The sequence below is a fragment of the Alosa pseudoharengus genome, unplaced genomic scaffold, assembly GCF_046254945.1.
Source record: "Alosa pseudoharengus isolate Yale_2024_CS ecotype anadromous, Long Island Sound unplaced genomic scaffold, YU_APseudo_1.1 YU_APseudo_1.1_scf_12, whole genome shotgun sequence".
NCBI classification, from domain to species: domain Eukaryota; kingdom Metazoa; phylum Chordata; class Actinopteri; order Clupeiformes; family Clupeidae; genus Alosa; species Alosa pseudoharengus.
Genome location: NW_027468587.1, coordinates 12,215,633 through 12,240,116, shown reverse-complemented (window position 1 = coordinate 12,240,116; position 24,484 = coordinate 12,215,633). Strand labels below are relative to the sequence as shown.

The window sequence follows — 24,484 nt, the reverse complement described above, 5'->3', positions numbered from 1 at the left end:
TTAGCATGCTAGTTAGCATTTTTAGCAAAACTGCTAAAAATGATTAAATGATAGCTAGGTTAGCTAAAAATGATTAGCTAGGTTAGCTAAGTAACATGGTTAGCATAGTTAACATGCTAGCATAGTTAACATGCTAGTTAGCATTTTTAGCAAAACTGTTAAAATGATTAGCTAGGTTAGCTAAGTAACATGGTTAGCATAGTTAGCATGCTAACATGTTATCATGCTAGTTAGCATAGTAAGCATAACTGCTAAAATTATTAGCTAAGTTAGCTAAGTAACATGGTTAACATAGTTAGCATGCTAACATTGTTAGCATAGTTAGCATGTTTAGCAAAACTGCTAGAAAATGTTAGTTAAGTTAGCTAAGTAGCATGGTTAGCATGTTAGCATTGGTAGCACTGCTATAAAACATTAGCTAAGTAGCATGGTTGGCATGCTAGCATTGCCAACACTGCTATAAAACATTAGCTAAGTAACATGGTTAACAGAATTAAAAATCTTAGCATAACTGCTAACAAACATTAGAGCCGTTCAAACTTTCAGTTATCGTCAAATATCTACCTATGCACAGCCATTAAACTATTTGAATATCAACATTCATTAAACTGCTATAAAACGTTAGCTAAGTAGCATGGTTAGCAGGTTAGCATTGCTAGCACTGCTATAAAACATTAGCTAAGTAGCATGGTTAGCATAGTTAAAAATCTTAGCATAACTGCTAGCAAACATTAGAGCCATTCCAACTTTCAGTTAACGTCAAATATCTACCTATACACAGCCATTAAACTATTTGAATATCAACATTCATTCAACTTCCAGTCTGTCAACAACTTTTAAACTATTTACCTTCAACTTTTAAACGGTCTACTTTTAAACTATCATTAAACTATCTATTAAACTAGCTGTCTATCAACAACTTTTAAACTGTCTACTGTCTATCAACAACTTTTAAACTATCTACATTCAGCTTTTAAACAGTCTACTTTTAAACTATCAACTTTTATTAAGCTATGCAACCACCATGTCTATCCTAGCATCACCGTAGTAACCGTAGTAATATTTCTCTGTATTATCTGTTTGAACTATACATGATATTATACATCACAACTTTAGCATTTTCATGCACTGGTAATTCCTTGGAATTGCATTTCTAGTTGTTATTATTCTGTTAAAATTATTTAGTCTAGTAGTACTATTAGTATTTCTTCCTATAGGCTATATGACAACTTTGACAACTGTTAATTTCATCATCAGCATATCATCATATTGTGCGTCACTTTGGACAAAAGCATCTGCTAAGAACCATAACCATTTTTAGATGTTGCTTTAAGAGTGAGCCAGTGGTCATGGTTGAGGCACTCACAGAATTGTATAATGTGAAGACACCTGTTGTCTCAAGACGGTCTGAAAGTAGGCATGGTGTTGTTGCCATTGCAATATTTACAACCTTCAATTACTAATCAGTTAATCATGCCCCCCTATACTATAAGCAAACATGTTGTTCTGAAGCGAAAGGAAATGATGACCAGGATCATTGGCAGTTTCAAGAAACGTGGACAATGTGATTCCTTCTCGTTGAGTTTCAATGAGGCAACAGCCTGTCTGTTTTACAAGGAGAAACAAATAAATAAAGCCACATTACACCAACAAACATGCAGAAGAGAAGCCTATGAGAGGCAGAGAAAGAATCACTCCAGAGATTTCAGCATAACTTTTCCCAAGAGCCAGAAAAAATGTGATGCAGCCATGAAACTAGTTATATGGTAAGCAAAGCAATAGCCAAAGTAATTAAACACAGTTTTTTGGAAATTAAATTTATAGGTTATGCTGCTGGTTGCGAATATCGTCTGCACAGGAAATAGCATGTTATTTAGAGGCAGCCTAAACGTCATTCTCAAATAAAATGGCAGAACATAAAAATGTATGGACAAGTGTGCCCTAATGCAAGAGTTGCTTTCCATTCAATTGATAAAAGCACCTAATGTTACATTACAATGAGCACAAGCTATATTTTTGTAGGGGTTAATGATCGTTTTGAGATAAGAGACCATTTTCCCCCACATGCCTATTGCACATTGAACACAACCTGGCAAAAGGCTGGCAGGCAATGAGTTTGAGACGCCTGTATTAGTATAAACTTTTTAAACATGTAATTATGTCTTCATTCATGTCAAATTACATCTAGAGGGTGTATGCCTTTAGAAAAAAATGAATCATTAAGGCTGCATGACCATGCATCAGCCATACATTTGGCTCAACTACTGTATATCCAGTACAGAACTTTGTGCAAGTCATGGTACCAAAGTATGGAGGAAGGTGGGACACATCTCAGCTCATGATACAGCAGATCTAGAAGGGTTAGGGGTGTCACGATTCTCAAAATCCTTGATTCGATTTAATTTTCGATTTTAAAGTCACAATTCGGTTTGATTTTCGATCTTTTTTAATATTACTATTAATGCATTCCTGATATGTTACTTAATTTTTTGGGGGGCCTTTTCTGTTTCGGGGGGCTTTTATTTTGAAAGTACTTTTTATTTTGAAACCGTTCCAACCGCGAGGTTGTAATGTAAACAGAACAAACATTAGGCTAAACAGAGACGTGAACATAGTGAAATGAAACAAATGATGATTCCTCAGTCACAGACTCTTCTAGCAGGGAGAGGGAGGGGGATTCAGGTCTAAAAATACCAAGACACAGTCTTTTGTTCTGTTCTGAAAAAACTGTGCGACGACAGTGTAAGACAACACTTGGCATTGACAGCCCTAAAACTACCTCACAACCAATCAAATGGCCAGGCCTTTGTCAGAAAAAGGCTAACACAGGCCAAGTCATAGAAAAATGAACATACAAAATACTTGAGTTTCTTGTAAAACATCAAAACACCAAGTGCCTTTTTTTTTTTTTTTTTTTTTATATCTCGTCAGAGGACAGACTGGTTTACACTGGCATATAAGAAATGCAAATTAATGTCAGCTAATAAATGAACTAAATAAAATTAAATGCTCAACTGCATGTTGCATGAGGGATACAATGAGATGTTTTGCTATTTTAAACAATAAGCTTAACTCTTGCTATGCTCCTTCAGAGGTAGTGCAGGGTCTGGCTCTTACCACACTGTACTTCAGAATTAACTCAGAGCCTGGCAGTCTCTCACTCTTCACACACACACACACACACACACACACACACACACACACACACACACACACACACACACACACACACACACACACACACACACACACACACACACACACACACACACACACACACACACACACACACACACACACACACACACACACACACACACACACACCTTCAGCATACAGATACTCCACTCACCAACATACATACGCTTCACACATACTCAGAAGTGCACCACATCCTCTTAATGCCCCCCCCCCTTCTTATCTGAGCAAAATGAAGAGTGCAATGAGCAGCAGATACATGAGCTCAGGGTAATTTTTTCACCCACAGAAAGTTCAAGAGTTCACCCACAAACTATGTGGCTGTATATTTCCAATCAACATGCAAATGCACAGCATGTACGTCAAAGAGCATTCATGGGTCAAAAAACGTCAAGTGAATAATGTACCCTACAGGGCCCTTAGCCTACAGGCTCACTGACTGCTGTCATCATACCAAATACTAATTCATATTTCTGCACAGAGTCCTGGTTTGTATATGCTTATGGTTATTATTCTGTTCAATTCTATTAATAATATTGGCATTTTTTAGGCCATTTGATTTTACTATAAACTGATCATTGTATTGTTAATGTAATGTGTATTGATGTCATTGTAAGTCACTGTGGAAAAATGCATCTGCTACAGTACATACCATACATACACATAAATACATAGACACACTACCAGGGGTGTTTACAAGGGGTGGATTAGGCCAAGTACTCACTAGGTGGATGTGGTGTTGCGAGTGCCAACCTAAATATCAGTTACCTTTCCCTTGCACTTTACCTTTACTTCTGAAGTGAGATGTCAATCTTACGTTACACTGTAGAGTGTGAACACAAGCTGGTGACAAAAAAAGAAGTAGTCAAAGAACTAGCTGAAAATGTTTCAGTTTTGCCAGGGTTTTTTAGTGCGTCATCATTAGGGCTGGGCGATATGGCTGAAAACTGTATCACGATATAAGTATTTCATATCGGTCGATATCGAAAATTATAGATTTTTTTAAAATCTATTTCAGATAAGGACCAGAAGGGAAAAAAAGTTCAATTTAAACACTTTTATTTTAAACTTAAAGGGACACCAGGCAATGTTTTCGTGTTAATTACTCATCTTCGTAAGTCGGTATATGGTTAAATGACTCGTTACAGGGCGAATGAAGACTCTCTCGCCCGCCCCTACTGCCTGTAGGAAGAATATCCCGCTTGCAAGTTCAGTGTATCGTACCCGGCGACCGAAGCAGTTTCAGTTTCCATCCTGCATCCACAGCACAGAGGCAGGCTAACGAAACACTAGCGATTGTTGCAAACGTGTGTATAATGGCAGAGCCGGCGAAAAAGCAGCGAAAACCCTTGACAGAAGATGCAAAGAAAAGGAAAAGAGCTTCAGACCGAGCGAGGGGGAGTTTTGTAGAGAAAAAGCATCAGGCTTGCCTGGTGTCCCTTTAACCTTCCTTTTAAACTTAACACTCAAATAAACTAGATGTACCCGGTACAAAATATGACCGCCGCCCAGTCCAGCACATTTTTTCCACAAAAATAAATCACGCTGAAAGGCCTATATGGTTCTAACTGTCTCACTAAATTGCATTATCCACACTCAATTCTCACTGGTATCTGCTAGACAACAAGTACCAAAACATTATTAGTTCATAGATTTCACATGTAAAATTCATTTTATACAACCCCACCTCCATCTTGCCTGTTCATAATTCTGAGAAATTCTTGATTGTTTGTGTTATGTTTATGTTATGTGTGTGTGTGTGTGTGTGTGTGTGTGTGTGTGTGTGTGTGTGTGTGTGTGCGTGCTTGTGTGTGTGCCTGCGTATGTGCCTGTGCATGCAAGCGTACATATGTCTACTGTGTGAGTATGTGTCATACGTATGATTACTGTGAATGTATGTGTGTGTGTGTGTGTGTGTATCTGTTTGTGCACATGTGTGCACATGAAATGGGTTAACATGACCCCTGGAAGCAAACATACGGAAAAAAATGGTCATCCTAGGCCCTATAGTTCTCAAGATATTCACAGAGAACTGTGTCTGCCCTACCCTCCATTTGGGGGGTCCAGTCCAGCGGGGGGGCTACAGATCAAAACGAAAAATGACGGTTCCATGCTATCCATGTGGGGGTACATGCCCACCAAGTTTTGTGTACCCCGGTCTTTCAGTGTCCCGGGAATCCTTGTTGGTGTACGTCACTAAATGTACACATAAATTATTTTATTGTAAGGCCCCCCATGAACGAAAGTACACAAAACTTGGCATGCATTCGGAGGGTGTCATAATGATCCTACACTTTTAATTTCGTGCAGTTTTGACCTTGTCAGCCAGAGATATTGTGATGAAAACACCTAATTTTTTGCTTTTTAATTTTTAACTAGGTGGCGCTATACATGAAATAAGTGGTAATGGGATGGGTTGACATGCCCCCTTAAGACCAACATACATAAAAAGGTGGACCTCCTAGGCCCTACGGTTCTCGAGATATTCACAGAAAACTGTCTCCGGCCACCTCCAGGCCAGTTGGTGTATAGTAACATAAATTAATTTATTGTGTGGCCCCCCATGAACGGAATTCCACGAAACTTGGCGTGCATTCAGAGGGTGTCATAATGATCCTACACTTCCAATTTCGTGCAGTTTTGACTATGTTAGGTCACAGATACCTGCGATTACAACACCTCATTTTTACTTTTTTGTGTTTAACTAGGTGGCGCTATACATGAAATGAGTGGTTATGGAATGGGTTGACATGGCCCCTTGAGATCAACATACAAAAAAAAAATGGTCCTCCTAAACCTTACGGTTCTCGAGATATTCACAGAAAACTGTGTCTGCCCTACCCTCCTTTCGGGGGGTGCAGTCCAGCGGGGGGGCTACAGATCAAAACGAAAAACGATGGTTCCATGCTATCCATGTGGGGTTACATGCCCACCAAGTTTCGTGTACCCCGGTCTTTCAGTGTCCCGGGAATCATTGACGGAAATTTGGGCATGCGAAAAAAAAAAAAAAAAAGAAAAAAAAAAAAAAAAAAAAAATCTGACTAAACCTATATGACCGCCACTTCGCTGCGCGGCCATCATAATAATTGTGCACATAAGTCTGAATGAGCAGCATGGTTGAAGCCATGGTTAGACTGTTCAGTTTCCCCACATGTGTTTAAGTTTCAAATGAATACTTTTTCTCCTTGGGACAGGTTTGAGTCTTGGAAAATACTTTCCCATTTGCATCGGGATTGAGTTGATTAGAATTTAGCAGTCAATTTGAATGCAACAGTTTTGAACAAATTTGTGCAGCGTGCTAATGATGCTAACCAGATTTAATAGCAATTCAGTCGTCTTGCACGATTGTGAATGTTTGGATTACATGCGCATGCTGAGGAGGGATGCACCTAGAGAGAGAGAGAGAGAGAGAGAGAGAGAGAGAGAGAGAGAGAGAGAGATAGAGAGAGAGAGAGAGAGCGAGAGAGAGAGAGAGAGAGAGAGAGAGAGAGAGCACGGGGCAAGGACTCATTGAGAGTCTGTGTTGAGGTAGGCCTACTTCCATCGTCTACTCTGGTAGAGTTGCACATACTAGCTACAATGCAAGATATATTTAGCCTATTTATTTATGGACAACGTAAGGCGGGAGGCAGGGTTTCCGTTGTCCGGTAATTACCGGACATTGGCCAAAAAAAAATGAAATGTCCGACAAAATTCAATCTCTCCGGTCAAATTGTCCGATTGAAATTGGCTAATAATCCCCTCCCCTAACGCAATCTGAATTTGAGAATAAGCCTTAATATGTGATAGCAATAAAATGTATGGTTAAAATGGATAATAATTTAACTTCAAGACTACTTTTAGTTAGCCATGTAACCCATCTTGGTTTTAAACAAAGACACTATCCCCTCCCCCAATGGAATGCTAATGTGCTGGTTTAAGGCCTATCACTTACACAAGACAAAGGATGCTTCCTTGATATAATGTATCCATGTATCATGAAATGTAAATGTATTCATGTCTGGTATCATTTTGATAGTCTCATTACATGGATTGTAATGATGTGATTGTGAGAATGTTTGGAACATTCTATAAGTGATATTTCTGATATATAAGATATCTCTCCTCATGCTATTCTGACAAGAATTCATAGGTGTGAAGTGGGTGTGAGTAGGTGTGTCTGATACCAACTGTAGAACCAATCAAGTGGGCTTGTTCTTGGCGCCACTTTGTTCTTTGTTTAAACCATTTAAAAGTAACTAAACTGCAATGTTTGTGAGATCAGATTCGGATTTTCTAGACTTGGACTAAGGATGTAGCGGAAGAGAGGAGTTGGCTCTAGGCCAACCTAGGCCTTTTAGGCTTGGGCTAGGCCTACATAGACCTTTTTTGTACCCTCTTTGCCTGTAATAGAATAAACTTGATTCCTGAGTTTTTCCTGAAGTTCGCCAGTCTAAGATTAATATTAAGTAATTAGTCACCTACAATTACTTTCATGGAGGTTCCAACCGCAGAGATAATATACTTTTGTCGCTGATTCTAAGACGCCGCAGTTTTTTTTTTTTTTCTTTTTCTCATCGCTCTGGTGACAGCTCCCAAATTAAGGACGCTTTTTATCTGCATTTCTTCTTTGGTGATGAACGAAGGTGGATCTGTAAATCCGGGCGGTTCCTACTAACCACAGTTTGGAATGGGCGGTAAGATATCGGAAAAGGCATTCTGAGTGAGTAGACATTTTGGCAAAACCGTAACTTAATAGTGGACACAAAATTGTGCTTCCCCGATTTTGGCAATATTTTGGCAAAACCGTAATTTAATAGTGGACATAAATTTGTGCTTCCCCGATTTTGGCAAAACGTCGCACAAGACGAATTAATCCATATTTTGTAAAGCGTCTATATATGTGTTGGATTGAAGTCCAATGGTGCCTCTTTATTGGATATAAGGAGTAAATAGATTAGCGAGTGTGCTAGGCAGCTCAGTATTAAACACGGTGGTTCGTGTGCAATCTATTTTTCGCGGGTTTTAGGGACATCATGTCCTAACAAGCTACGTAGCTTATGCCCCTCTTTGTTTACAGAACATTTTTATTCCTTCACTACCAAAACAGAATATTAGACAGAACTTGGTGCTGCCCTTTTTGTTTTTATCACCAAGAGCGTATGAGCGGCTAGAATCCAAGCTAACACTAGTCTTGTTTTGTTTTTGAGTAGATGTGGTGTTTTGTTTTAGGCTACATCTACACTCAGATGATGAATCCAGGATTTTTGTCGTAATCTTTTTCAAGTGTGCAAACAGCATAAGCTCAAACAGCATAACCTCAAGAGAGCATGGTTAGGCCTCTTTTAAGTACGCCTGAGCTAACTAGCTGCCGCTAGGGGCGTCTAGATGTCTTTGTGAGCTAATATGAGCTAACTGAAAAGGCTTGACTAAACTTCTTTTGTTCTTTTAAGCAGGAAATTCTTCCTGCAGCCCGTTTAAAGTTGTCCTCCAGCTCCATGGAGCTGTGTGTGTCTGTGTGTCCAGTATGAATGAATGCGCGTGTGGGCCGGCCCTGTGTGTGTGAAATTTGTTTATTTCGTTATATGTGTTTGTTTCCATTTTTTGTTTCAAGTCCTTCTTTGTTTTCTTGGGTCAAAAGTTTTCACACCTTTTGCTATCTTATCTCACTGCCTTTGTTCTAGCAGCACTGTATTCTATAACCAACCCCCCAGCTTCTCCCCCATGGACACAAAAGGAACTTCACTGGGGAGATATGAACCTAAGAGGAGTGATAATGGGAAACCATTGTTGATTTCAACCATTTTCTTTCTTTCATTTAATTTATCTTTTAAGGGACATCTTTTGGGTTTAACATGTTAAGACATATTTTTTTTTTATTTTTGCTTGTATGCCAATGGGAAATGTTTGCTACATGTTTACGCCTTGTTTGATGTGGGCAAATGTTCAATTGAAAGGATTCATACCCACAACTTGAGTTTCTTTATGTTTGAAATTACTTTTTATTTGTTTTTAGTGGTGTATTTTCTTTTCTTCATTCATATTGGGATCACAATCTGTTATAGTTAAGAAACTATAAAAAGGGGGAGATGGATAGATGGACTTGAAATACTTTCTTTAAGTTTACTGGTTTCATTGCTCAAATGGTCATTTTTTTAAATGCCTACTGTTTTGTTTTACTGACCCTCACTTCTAATGCAAAATCTCTTTAAAAGACATGCAGGGGTACCCTACCCACGTGAGTCTGTGGATTATTTTTCTTTTAAACATCTAAACTTAACCAAAGTTTATTTATTTTCTTTATATTGGCCTTTTGCCAATAGATGCAAATGTGTAGTCTCTGTTTGGAGATAAATAGCCCTGCTATGTTAGAAGACCCATGCTGTAGGTGTGACTGTCTCCAATTGAGAAACTGAATACATTAGCATACTGTTGTTGACTTGTGAATCTGCATTCACGAGACACTGTTTGACTCTGTTTACACTCATGCTAATGTCTCCCAAGTTGTTGTGAATCCACTCTTCAGAATCTCTTTCATGCCAGAAGGGACAAAGGGAGGTGTGACATGCCTTTGTCTTCGACTACCACTACGCAAACATCTCAAGAAGATCCTTTCAAGATGGCGAATGGCTCCACCAACCAGGCTCAGCTACCACGCCAGAGCAGCAGCCGTGGAGACCAGGCCATGCCACTGGACGAGATTGATGGACCAGACAACTCTGCCCTGGGCTCAGGTACAGCCAGCAGCAGCGGTCGGGGCTAGGCCATGTCATGAGACGAAACTGGACGAGGCTCAGGAACCACAGGTCCAACGGAACCTGTGGCAGAAGCAACTGCCATGACTCTGGAAGCAACAAAACTGGACTGACTGAAAGCAACGAAAGGGGGTGCCGAAAGCAGCATCGCACTCCGCATCATCAAAGACACTCATGGCCCATTGTTCATGGACTGTTTGGACTGACACAAGGGTGCACGCCGAACGCGGCCTGCCATGCACACCCTTTGCACTCGCATACACTTACACTGAAACAATGCAGACACATTCAAGTTTCATAAGAGGACCCTTCTTCAACGGAAGAGTAACGCAAGAAGGGATGTATGCTGAACGCTGCTTTCCTTGCTCACGCACACACTTACATTGATTATGGACTGATTATGGACTTTATAAAAAAAAAAAAAAAAAGAATTGTAAAATTGTTCAAGAAGGCTCATGTTATGGAATCTTATTTTAAACTTCAAGTCATTCAGACTTGAAAAGGGGGAATTGATAGCAATAAAATGTATGGTTAAAATGGATAATAATTTAACTTCAAGACTACTTTTAGTTAGCCATGTAACCCATCTTGGTTTTAAACAAAGACACTATCCCCTCCCCCAATGGAATGCTAATGTGCTGGTTTAAGGCCTATCACTTACACAAGACAAAGGATGCTTCCTTGATATAATGTATCCATGTATCATGAAATGTAAATGTATTCATGTCTGGTATCATTTTGATAGTCTCATTACATGGATTGTAATGATGTGATTGTGAGAATGTTTGGAACATTCTATAAGTGATATTTCTGATATATAAGATATCTCTCCTCATGCTATTCTGACAAGAATTCATAGGTGTGAAGTGGGTGTGAGTAGGTGTGTCTGATACCAACTGTAGAACCAATCAAGTGGGCTTGTTCTTGGCGCCACTTTGTTCTTTGTTTAAACCATTTAAAAGTAACTAAACTGCAATGTTTGTGAGATCAGATTCGGATTTTCTAGACTTGGACTAAGGATGTAGCGGAAGAGAGGAGTTGGCTCTAGGCCAACCTAGGCCTTTTAGGCTTGGGCTAGGCCTACATAGACCTTTTTTGTACCCTCTTTGCCTGTAATAGAATAAACTTGATTCCTGAGTTTTTCCTGAAGTTCGCCAGTCTAAGATTAATATTAAGTAATTAGTCACCTACAATTACTTTCATATGTAAGCCTATATTATACGTCCTCTGGCTATGTTTTTAAATGAACAGGCTCAAAAAGTAAGCTATTAAACAACACGCATAGCCTATGCTGCATTTCAAATACTGTAGGAAGCGTACGCTTAAAACGTCCATGTTAAACAACGAACAAATGAGTGAGGCGGTTCAAACATGTCCAGGCCCAGGCAGACTAGCCTTAAAAGTTTTCTCATAGGCCAGACGCCATGGATGATGATAAATTGGTAACGTCTGAAGCCTCAGATGTCCCGTCAACTCCACCACCACCAGATAAAAAGAAGTGTCGGGCGTATCTGTCGGAATCAGTGACATTGGAAGTGGAGTTGCGGGGGGTGCGGCCGCTCCAAGACACTGTCATTCTCCGTGTAGGCCTACACTGGACATGCAAAGTGTTCTTTACCCAAAGCTAGTAGGCCTATGCGTTCTTTGTCTATGATCTGCAGGGTTAGGGCCTCCTCGACGAGGCGATTACTGGTACGCGGATAATTTCTGGCACAATTAAACGGTATCATTGAACCGCGGCCGAAAGAAAAAACAGGAAACATTTCATAATTTATGGTTATCAAATAAAGAGGCATAGCATTAGGGGGTAGTGGTGTGAGCGCTCATTCTTGTGTGTGCGCATCTGTGTAGTTAAACAGTCACCACTGGAGATAACGTGGGTAGCAGCAACAAACAACGTAGCCTTTTTAAAACAACGAACGAAGCGGACTCTTGCTGTCCATGAAAAGATACTGGCTAGATCTTGTTAGGCATGTTTAAGTTAGGCTAATGAACATGTTGCATTCTATACAGCCTGATTATGTCATTCTTTAAGCTACATAGCCTGTCTCCAGTTTTCCTCAATTTGACTAATTAAGAAGGGATAATAGGATATTTGATCGGCATATCATCAAAATGTCCGGAAAATACAACCTCTGCTGGTCACTTTGACTGGCACCATTTTTTTCTAGCAGAAACTCTGGCGGGAGGTGTGTGTTGCTTTTAATTATCGAATGTTCTATCGAACGCATTTTTTATTGATATCGATTACATGTCTATTTCGATACATATCGCTATCGTTTTATCGCCCAGCCCTAGTCATCATGTGATCTTTTTATGTGAATATCTTGAGAACCGTAGGGCCTAGGATGACCAATATTTTGCGTATGTTTGCCTCGCATGTAAACCCATTCCATATGCACACATGTTGCAGTCCACACGCAACATGTGATACACACGCACACACATTCACAGTTATCCTACGTATGACACATACTCACACAGTAGACATATATACGCATGCATGCACATGCACACCGACAGGCACATAAACAGGCAAACACACACATGCACGCACACACACCCACCCACACACCCACACACACATAAACATAAACATGTACACGCATACATGCACACAATTCAAGAATTTCTCAGAATTATGAACAGGCAAGATGGGGGTGGGGTTGTATAAAATGTATATTACATGTGAAATCTATGAACTAATCATGTTTTGGTACTTGTTGTCTAGCAGATACCAGTGAGAATTGAGTGTGCATAATGCAATTCAGTGAGACAGTTAGAATCATATTTCAGCGTGACTTATTTTTGTGGAAAACATGTGCTGAACTGGGCGGCAGTCATATTTTGTACTGCTCTGCAGTACATCTAGTTATTATTATATATCTGCCATTGGAGTCTATGGCAGCCCATAGAACGCCTGCCTAAAAAGTGCAGATTTTTTGGCAGAAAGTTTCGGGACACTCCACTGACCACTCACACTCATTTACGGACCTCTAAACCCAGCCATCTAGCGCCACCAACAGCTCAAAATCTGGCCGTCATCACTCTCAGCAATTTCCAGAACTCTATGCCCAACACTCTAGCGCCACCAATGGGTCGAACCTGGATTGCATTCATGTATGTGACCATTGAACCGTGAGTCGGATTTTCACATATCAGGCACCGTTGGAATCCCTGGACCCTCAGAAATTTCATCCGGAATTTAGCGGAGATGATCTTCTGCCCGAGCCGCAAAAACGATACTTGCCAGATTTTTCAATTTGCCTGTGACAGCCAATCAAATATGGTGATGAACCCGCCAAACAGGAAGTGGACTAACATCTCTGTAACGCTTTGAGTTAACATAACAAAACTCGATACCATTAGTCAGGACACTGTCCCAATCACTCACAGCAATTATTATGCATATACATTGAGCGCTCTAGCGCCACCACCAGTTCAACGCTGGACATGCGTTCATGCGCGTGATCCTTGACTCTTTTGTCTGATTTTCACAATTGAGGTAGCGTCTGAATCCTTGGACCATCCCGAGTTCATCGACCCCTTTCCCGTCACTTTCCGCCATATTGGATCTCCGCCATATTGGATTTAGCCCAAACTCTACAAAAAGTTTCAGCGTTCACAAATTTCATTTGATTTCCATGGAACTTGGCGGAGATGATCTTCAGACCGAGCCGTACAAAAGATACTTTTCAGATTTTTCAAATTCCACATTATTGGCCCATGACAGCCAATCAAATATGGCGATGAAGCCGCAAAACAGGAAGTGGGCTAACATCTCGGCTATGCTTTAATGTATGAAGTCCAAACTTGGTACAGGGACTTGGTATCTGATTGTGAGGACGCACTAGGAAATTGCCATCATGTGGCCTCTATAGAGCATCACAGTCCCGCCCCTCCTCCGAGAGAGCTTAGTTTCCGGAAGTAGCTTTCCCATTCATTTTTCCCATTGACGTTCTGGAAAAATCCGTATTTAAAGAGTTTTAGAGCATGTCTTAGGATATCCAGCTACGGAGTAACTCATAAGCACACAACATATCATTTCGAGTTAAAAAACGAAGAGAAAGTCCAAAAAAAGTCAAAGGTACAAGACTGTGTACATATTTTCATTTCCGAGCGAAGGAACTACTCATCCCATAAACCACCGGGCCTCACTGAAAAATATATAAGCAGCACGAACCAGCGCGAAATAATTAATTTCCAACCGGCGACAGCAGCGAACCCTCTCCTCCAAACAATGATTTTTATATAGTTAATAGCAGTTATTTCAGGAGTAATCGTGTAAATAATAGTGTTTTGGTATTGAATGTTATATTTACCATCGTGTATTTTATATCGTGTGTGTGAAAGCGGTTAACGTTAACGTTAGCAACATTGTGCAGTGCTTCGTATCTGACTGCCATCCTGATGCATGGACCGGTGCATGGTCTGCTCTTGGACCACCATATTCAGTTTATTAACTTGAATTATTACACAAAATGTTCATTAAATGTACGAAGAAGTATTTCTAGGTTAATGATTGATATGGCTCGTACAGTATGAAGGCTACAGTAGCCTAGCTAATGTTAACTAGCATTACCAACCTCCCTGCAAAACTCACCACACAACTTCGTAGGTTTGATAGGTCTTGTTCCTCATGCTGGCCCATACATAACCCACAAGCTGACCCTCGACACACAACAGTCAATAATGTGACCCGATTTAAAGTGGTTTTCACCCCTTTGGACACTCTTGATTTCGTCCTTGAAACTGAAATATTCACGGGCCATGTGCAGTTAAGTTTGTATGGCTTATACCCGAATTGTCAATGGAGAAATTGCATTGAATTCTTACTTCCGGAAACTCCTGTGGGCGGGACTGTGATGCTCTATAGGGGGCGCTGCAATACAGGAAGTGAGCTTGTATCTCAGCAACGCTTTGGTGTACAAAGTCCAAACTTGGTATAAGGACCTGTTACCTGATTATGATGATGCACTAGGAAATTGGAATCATTATGCCTCTATAGGGGGCGCTGCAATACAGGAAGTGAGCTCCTATCTTAGCAGCGCTTTGATGTATGACGTCCAAACTTGGTACAGGGACTTGGAACCTGATTGTGAGGACACAGTAGGCAATTGGCATCACTTGGCCTCTATAGGGGGCGCTGTAATACAGGAAGTGGGCTCATATCTCAGCAACGCTTCATTGTATGAAGTCCAAACTTGATACATGGACATATTAGCTGATTGTGAGTATATGCAAGGAAAGTGGTCTCATTTGGCCTCTAGGGGTGCTGTAATAAAGAAAGTGAGCTCACATCTCAGCAACACTTTGGTGTATGAAGTCCAAACTTGGTAGAGGGACATGGTAGCTGATTGTGAGAATGCACAAGGACATTGGTGTAATTTGGCTTCTTGCTGTGAGTGCTTGCTCATGCCATGGCAACGCCATTCCTGCTATAGCGCACTGCTTGGCCCCCACATTGCTGCTTGCAGCTATATTTCTTTTTGTTATCCTCATAGCCCAGGGGTGGGCAAACTGCGGCCGGACCCGGCCCGCCAAGCACTTTCATGTGGTTATCAGGCTGCTCGCTATTTTTTCCTGCGACAGAGACAATGTTGGTTAGCTTTACTGCAAACTGCTTTTCAGTCTCCTTAGAGAACGTTTACAATGTCAATGTCAAAACATTATGTTAAATAGAGATGATAGGCCTACTCTTAATTATCTTCTTTGCAGCAGATCTAACTTGAACATTATGCTACTCCATTTAATTGGGAACACGTCTGCGCTCACAAGAGGGAAGAAGTTTCAAAATAAAAGTCCTCACTACAATAATTCACTATTAAATAATTTAACTATTTAAACCACTCAACTATTTAACTGTTCAGCCATTCCAACTGTCAGTTGTCATCAACTATGACTCCCGCCAACTGTTTCCTCTGCCCACATTTTATGTTATATGTTTTGCATTTTCATGCACTGGCAATTCCTCGAAATTACATTATCTATGTTAATATCTCAAAAAGTATAAAGTGTACAAAAAATACATTTCTCAAGTGTCCTTTTCAAGAAGAAGAAGAAAGAAAGAAGGAAGAAGAAGGAAGAAGAAGACGACGACTAGGCCTGTCGCGATATTCAATAAATCAATTAATCGCATGATAATTAAAATTAGCTCGATCATTTTTCTGGCCGCGATAAATGCCATTTGCATGCTTGTTTGTTTTCCTCGTCTCTCTCTCTCCCTCTCTCTCTCTCGGGTCCTTACAGTAACGATGAGTGAACCCTCATGTCAGTCACTTGTCAGTCGCATGGTGTGTGGGGAGGCGGGACTACTGGCGTAGCCTACCACAGAGTGCAGCTAAAAAGCCACGTGAGAAGTATACCAGTATGCACTAGGCAGAGAGAAAGCTAGTTGCGAGTTCGAGTAGGCTACGCCTAATAATGACAAAAAAGATGGAATTGGTTTCTAAGCCAAACGCGACAGCTGCAGTGTGGGAGCATTTCGGATTTAAACCGAATGCCTGTGGTGAACCACTGAACGTGTGCGAGTCGGTGTGTCGCATTTGTTGGAAAACAGTCGCAATTAAAAGCGGCAACACAACAAACATGCATATGCATCTAAAACACAATCATCCGCTGCAGTTTTCCCAGTTGGGGAAAAAAAAACACAACAAGTGGGCCGTCTTCCTCTTCCCGAGGAAAATTCTCAGAACGACAATATTATCGCTTATCGCAATAATTTCTGAGACAATTTATCGTCCAGCAAAATTTGTTATCGTGACAGGCCTAACGACGACTGTGGATAACAGAACAATGCGTTTTCATGCACTGTAATCATCAAAGTACAGCATAACCTGTTTGACTAAACCAGGCCTTTAGCCCACAGTCCAGTTATACCAAAGTAATGCTTTTATCAAATAAACTAGCCTTCAATGTAGGAATTCCAGTGGCTGCTTGAGATAACGGGGTCTGTCCAGTCCCATCTGCTGCAGCTCTTAGGCTATCTAATAAGGGGGCCTTGTCCCCCCTCATACAGGACTAAATTGGTTTGTGTTCTGAATAAAGTGCTGACAATGCAAGACCTTCCACTACAAGACTGCAGCAGTTCATCTATGAAAGACACTGAACAATGGCAATGCTATCAGACTAATCCAGACCAGGCCACACAGATGGACACCACTGGACAGTTACCAAGACAGAGAGGGTTGTTGCATTTGTTGCAACACTTAAATGAAACCAATCCACATCAAACAATCCTCCAGTTCAAGGAGGAGGATACCTGAAACTTGCAGATAACATGGACTGCAAAAGACGGGGAGAAAGGATAGGAGTGAGACAAAAATAAATAAAAAAAAACCTGGGAGAGAAAGAGAGTGAAAGAGTGGGAAAAATCAATAGCTGACTGTCTCCTGCATCTGAGAAGAGGAGGGAGGGGTGAAAGCAGACTTAAGGAACTGAAACAACCTCCCGAGGACGACTTGCCAAAACACACACACACACACAAACACAGGTCTTTATGTCACCTCAGTTGACTGCTAGTAACCTGCTCATTGACGCTGACGTGCGGAATAGACATGCGAATAGACATGCGTCAACGCATGCCAGTGGGTGTTCCCGACGGTAGCTATGCAAATGACTTGAAGTATAACCGTAATTTGATTGGTTGGTGCTGTCTGTCGATTGGCTTGATTGGCCGGTGCCGTCTGTCAGTGCAGCAACAGCTGAACTTCTCAACGCGCACGCAACTGTGTGTAGAAGCCGTTAACAACAAGGATCAGACCTGAAATAGGAAATGAGGACGGCTCCAAAGGCCGCACTAATCATGTGATGCGCCACATGACTTTCTGACACGCTCCCTCTGGTGACACTAGTGTTGCACGGTGTATCGATACTAAAAAGGTATCGCGATGCCTTCACGCAAAAAACGATACGATTTCAGACGTTTTTAGAATCGATACTTTATTAAAATAATAACGTTCTGTGTCTGTGTGAACTGCTGCTCTCACTGCTCCTTGCACGCATCTAGGCAAGTGGGCGTGTCTAGGCAGGCAGCTCTGAGTGAGTGAGTGGGCAGCCAACGTCAACATAGTTATTTGCCGACAGTTCTAGGCCTTGTGGATAAAACAAAAGGTGCAGTGAAATCTGCAACTATTTCGGATACATCGCGAATAGTGAAGGCAAGCCATCAGGTATACAAAGTCATTTAAAAGCAGTAGGCTACGCATGGAACTTGGCTAAACACCTCGCAGACATATATCAACATTTTTAAAGAGTTCAAAGAACGACAGGTTAACGATTATGCTATAGAAAACACGACTACATGGTTAGTGCCAAGTTCTTCTCTTATGTTTTAGTCTAGCCTAAGTGAAACGAGTATGGTTCTCTGGGATAAAGCGAACCTTCCTTCATGAATGAAATTTGACGAGACATAACGAGCTGTAATCATTTTGACGAGACATAACGAGCTGTAATCATAGGGTGCTAACGTGATGAAAGCGCAATGTTCACGCCAGAATAACATTACCATAATTGTAAACGATCTATTTCATGTTCGGTCAGTAGCCTAATACTGGTAATATTTGTCATGGCATGTAGACTGCAATTTGTTCAATAATTATTGCCCAGATGTAGGATAGGCTACCCGAAATGCGCTAATTAAAGCCCACAGCATAATACCACCAAAGCTTGTTGGGTCCTAATAATAGCGGCTTGTTACAGTACGTGGTAGCAAATCATGTTATCAAAGAAATAGACGTAATGTAGGAATGCACACAGATATATTGCAACAGGTAATGGTGTAGGCCTATCTGACGAAGACCTGAGTTGTTGGAACGTCGTACTTGTACACTGGGCGCAAAGAAGACTATCCTCACATTTTCCCCTTTGCAACTGTCAAAGAAATCCCATGAACACGGGAAGGCCTAGGGTAGCCTATACTGTACATCAGATGGCCTAAAGATTAGGCCCCTCTGCATAGCATTCAGTGATTTGCATGCAGTAATTTTAACACTGACCTTGATCTAGCCTAGTTTGGCTATTTAAAGCTACTTTATTGCCAAAACACAACACAATGTAAATGAACTATAACAAACAATAAAGGACTTAATCACACAAAGTAGGCCTACTATTTTACTCACTGCTCCAGGTTAATGTGTGCTTCAATGTGTGACCTGTGTGTTCACTAATTCACGGATGGGATACATGCAGAGACCAAATTCCTTGTATACCAAAGTATACTTGGCCATAAAACCTGATTTACATTACATTTTACACAATTGAAGCGAATTAGGTTGGTAATGTATGTAGTCTCAGAGTAAGTTACACTTTACGGTAAGTGTACATGAATTAATTCATGATTTATGTATTACTTCATTCATTAATATCTAATTAATCATCAGGAATTTACTGAGTTCATAGTTTGTCATTTGTCAAATGAACTATAACAAACAATAAAGGACTTAATCACACAAAGTAGGCCTACTATTTTACTGACTATAAAAAAATAATAATCATGTAGGAAGTTTAGAAGTTTAGAATCCAGAATTGACCTACACACTACAAAAGTGCACCATATTTAACACAAATGACTCAATACACTTGGAGGAGGTATGAGTCCTTTCTTCTCCAGATATCTTAGGATTTCGCCGTAGTATCGTTTTAGTATCGAGCATCGTGATATTTATGGCAGGTATCGTATCGAAGTCATAATTTTGGTATCGTGACAACACTAGGTGACACACACACACACACTTGCTCACAAGCTTTGCTTCAGCAACACACATCCTTACTTATCATACGTCTCTTCTGTTCAGTGAGGCCTAATCTTACCTTACCCTCAGTAATATGCACATTCCCACACTCTTACCCCGAGTGAACAAACATTGTTTCTCAAAATGCTCCTCTCAGCAACACGCACTCCTTTTCGCATCCTTCCCTTATAACATGGGAAGCGAGGTCTGAGGTTTTGCATGGAACTAGGCTTTGTTTAAAGGAGAAATCCAGCAAGTTTTCACATACATCTCCGCTTCTCGAGGTCACCGAGTACTGTCGGTACGAAAAACCGCACGAAAAAAATCGGTTTTACCTAGCTTGAGTTGCTATAGCCAGCAGCTAATGCAGCCAGGCAGCTGCAGCGCTACACTCTGTGGGCATGTAGAGAAATGGAGATCTATGTGAAAACTCGCAGGATTTCTCCTTTAAGGACTCTCGAATACAACAAAACAAACCTATTTAAATGTAAACAGACAAATCTCCAATCACATCAATGATGACAACTGGGTTAGGCCCTGTCCACACGTACGAAACCGATCTTTTTTTCCTCCGTCTTCCCTGAAACCGCATCAAGAATATTTGCGTCCAAACGGATCCATCTCAACACGACTCAACATGTTACTTCATACCCCAGGCCTATAGGTGGCATTGTTTCTTTACAGAAATTGACCAAAACTTGCGCTTTACAAACAGACAGAATAGGCTACGACCAAATGGCTAGTGCAAGGTAACCAGAATTGTTTGTGTGGACTGATGGTGAACTGTCAACTGTAAACGTGTGACCGCGCACATCCCTTTTCACCGTTTTAGATGGGTGCTGGATCCGAGGAAATAATTCAAGAGTAAAAGAGAGTGATCCGCACACCATATAGCTCCCATGGAAGGTTTTTTTATTTTGCGTGCAACGTTTCGAGCCCCTGGCTCTTCCTCAGGCAACCAGTCAATACTTTTGCCTGCATCAAATCGCGCATTCGCATTCAGTGTGCTACCATCGGCTTAACGTGAGTTCTAAGCGTCTTTGTATGCGGTTTCGGGCAGTGCGTTTACAGGATTCGTTTGGACGCTCGGCCAAGACGAAGCAAAACCTCTGCGTTTAACCTAAAAAACGTCTCCGTGTGGACGGGCCCTTAGACAACAAACAACAGCAATGGAACTCAGCAGGAGAGAATGACCAGGTAAAAAAAAAAAAAACTGACCTTACCAAAGCCAAAATGCAATGCACCCTGGCATCGGAGACAAGGAGCATAAGAAACTGATGAGAGAGCATGATAGAGGCTCCAGCTGCCAAAGTGGCTAAAGGCTAATAATCAGTGGCTGTGTGGCGCTTGCCATAGTAACACAGGACCTTAGGCAACCCTGGCTGTGTGAGAACTCGCACCACATACAGTGATGGTCAAAAGTGTTTGGCACCCATGCTAAAAAGAGGAATATAAAATCATCTTTTGGAAATTGATCTTAATGCCTTAAGTAAAAAAAAAAAAAGAAAATATCCAACCGTTAAAGACACCAATTTTCTTTGTGAATGAATAATGTATCATAAATAAATAAATTAATTTGACCATCATTGTAACGTCACCTGGTCAACAGTCAAAGAAGCCAATTCACACACACACACACACACACAAGCATCTAATCAGAGTATCAACATGTAGATGAATCACATGATCAACTTATTGCATGGCATCTTGGCATGTGGGGTGGTGGTAGAGTAGTGGCTAAGGAGCTGGGCTAGCATGCAGTAGCCTGAAAAGTTGTGGGTTCAATTCTCGGGTCTACATCACGGAGGGTATGTCACGGAGGAGGGTCGCTGCAGGCTACACAAGCCAGAACGCAGCAAGCAGAAGCAGAGACTGAGCAACACTACCAAACGCGGTCTCTCAACCACACACCGAGCTACTAGAGAGAGGGCCAGGATCCCCCTGGCTGTTGCCCAGCTCCTCTGCTTCAGTCCTGGGTTCATGCCCACGACATGCTGAGGGCCCTCTCCAGATCTCCCTGCTCTGGCAACAGACACCCGCTATTAGCTAGCTTGGCCTTCCTGTAACAGTTGGCACCGAAATAAAAAAAGGTTGATGCTTGAGCTGCTTTGCTATTGTCCAAGAGACCAAAGCTCAGGGGATTTAAGACTAAATATTTTATTTTTTATTTATTTTTAAGTTTAACCTACATGCATGACACAGAAAATCAGTTGATCTCTAAACAGAAGGCTATGCTGAGAGTGACTTAAAAAAATAAACAAACAAATAAATAAACAAACAAACACGTTGTGGCCCAACTGAGGTACCTTTAGCAGGCAATGATGCGAGTGTGATGCTGCGTGTATGCGTGTGTGTGTGTGTGTATATCTCCTGACTGCACAGGATGTGCATATTATAACTGTCACCAGGTCATACAAGGGTGATACATCCTTTAAAGGTGAAATCTGATTCTGGCCCAAGGCTGTTGATGTCTAAGCTCAGCAGCCTGCCCAATTCCCAGCGTGATTAGTTGCCAATTGCCTCGAATTGTGTAGGCTTAGTTTGAGGCATTTCAGTGCACACACACAGAACACACAGACAGCTAGAGGACTATGAGGAGCCGTTTGCTGATGGACTACCCCAGGTCTACTAAGTTCACTAGGGCTACCAGACCAGGTTACTGCACTCAGTATAGCCACCTGCAGCTTACAGTAATTCTATTACACCGGACATGACAACGTCCAACAATAGTGCCGACGTCATGGGTCAGGAACACATTAACCACTGACCCAGCCAGAGCTATGCTCTGCTTTTTCGATATCCAGTTGCCATGGTAGCTACCATCAAGGTTCCTTGCATCAGAGTCCCTATTGCCCAAAGTTCTGTCCTGAAGTGCAACAGCTGCTCATAGTCAAGTGCAACAGACTTCAAGGGCAAACTACCAAATTATGCTTTGTATACATGTATGTGTAGGCATGCATGTGGCCTGTGTGTGTGTGTAATATATATATATATATATATATATATATATATATATATGTACAGGTGGTGCATAGACAGGACAGGATAGTAGTACAAAGTACAATATGCAGTTGGTTTACAGAATGTGATTTACAGTAAATTAAATATGTCAGTGTATTAGCAGTAACCTTATAAGAGCAGACTATAGCTGTAGTATGAACAACATAGATATGGGCAGTGTAGTAGCAGTAACATTATAAGAGTAGTAAGAATAATACACACACACGCGAATATATTATAACAGAATATATTATAAGAAAAAACAGAATAAATATTGATATTTAGTATGAACCAGACAAATGTACAGCTATGGGCAGTGTGGTAATTGTAGTGCAGAAACAATAACTGTAGTGCAGAAACAGTAACAAAGTGTTCCTCTTTACAGACAGAGATAAATAAAGCCTAACTAGAGTGAGCGCTACTACCATTATACCAAACAGATAGATAACCTTGCCAACATGCTCGGTACACCGTGAGCACTTTTCTCCTCCTTCACAAAGCTGATTAACGTTAACGCAACCACAACGTTATGTTACCAGAGTGTGTCTTATCGTTTCCACGCCTCTTAAATTACCACCAGCCAAATCACGCTTACACGTTAATGTATCGTTCATCCTCTACACATGATGCCTAGTAAGAGGTATTATGGTTTGAGAGAAGACATGAACTCCATGTGCAATATTACAAATAATGGTACACTCTATGGCTATTAGCAAGCTAGGTACCGTTCATTTTCATCAATCTGACGGTTCTCTGTGTCATCTGAAGGGATTTGCCCCTTCACTCTGAGAGGACAAAACATACCCTACTAAAACGGATAGTAAACTAACCTGGATGAAATGCTTTGGCTAATTACCCACGTCTAAATTGTGAAACCAACGAAAGGATTCAATATAGCCTAACATTATGTTTGCCATCATGCCTTCGACACACGTGTGGTGGGCTAACCGTGCTACGATTTAGCCAGCTAGACGCGTTAAACCGTGAAGGGAGTACATGGGTGCAACATGTATTGCTATCTAGTGAGCATGTAGCTAACTCTGACACTACCCTGAAGTACAGTAAGAGCAACTGAAGTTACAGTCTAGAGAGCTTAGCTCAGCATCTTAGCTGACTAACTTAGCTGTGCTAGCTGGCTGTTTCTGTAAACCCTGTAGTGTTAAGCTTGGCTCACAGTCAGAATCTCATACATAGATGCTAGCTAACCTCCCACTTGACAAACCTGTAGAGAAAGGTTTGTGGCATTGAAATAGCTTGCTCTCACCTGGGCCTTCTGGAGCGGTGTGAATTTCAAGTCATGCACAAATGGATTTCTGACGGGGGGAGCCAGTCCCTTCCCATCCCCTTCCACTGAGCATCGTCTGCAGTTCGGCAATCTCATCCCTACCAAACCCAATGGAACGGATTTTAGCTGGAAACAGTCCCAAGCGACTTTATCCAAACCGGGAATTTCGTATCCTCCCGCCGAGTCCAGGTTACACGTTATCTTCTTTCCTTCAGGGATAGAGATGGCTTCGGGATTAACTGGATCATGTAGCTATTTGACGGTAGCTTTGCACGCAACAGTAGTCCAGTTAGATGTGTCGTAAAGATGCAGGACCTTCTAGTCGGGTTTACGCACAGGACGCATGCGTAAGGCCTGTTGTCTACTGACATCATCAAGCCAAGTCGGGGTGTGTCGAGCTGTGCCGAGTGGTGTCGAGTCCGAGATGATGTCTGTCTGCAGTTACAGGCTGTAGGCTACTGTACTGTACTGTACTGTACTGTAGGCTACTGTACTGCACGCAGGCAAATGTTACATTCAATGTGTCAAGTTTGTTG

General features: G+C 41.3%; 1 protein-coding gene across 1 annotated transcript in view; it reads right to left on the bottom strand.

Moving 5' to 3' along the window:
- The window catches only part of LOC143118964 (lysophosphatidylcholine acyltransferase 1), a 47,834-nt gene extending 23,631 nt beyond the window's left edge, over positions 1 to 24,203 (bottom strand). The window contains exon 1 of the mRNA XM_076280151.1: positions 23,928 to 24,203. Within this exon, the coding sequence (XP_076136266.1) occupies positions 23,928 to 24,044 (117 nt within the window). The 5' untranslated portion in view covers positions 24,045 to 24,203. The remainder of the gene's footprint in view (positions 1 to 23,927) is intronic.
- Positions 24,204 to 24,484: the final 281 nt, after the last annotated feature.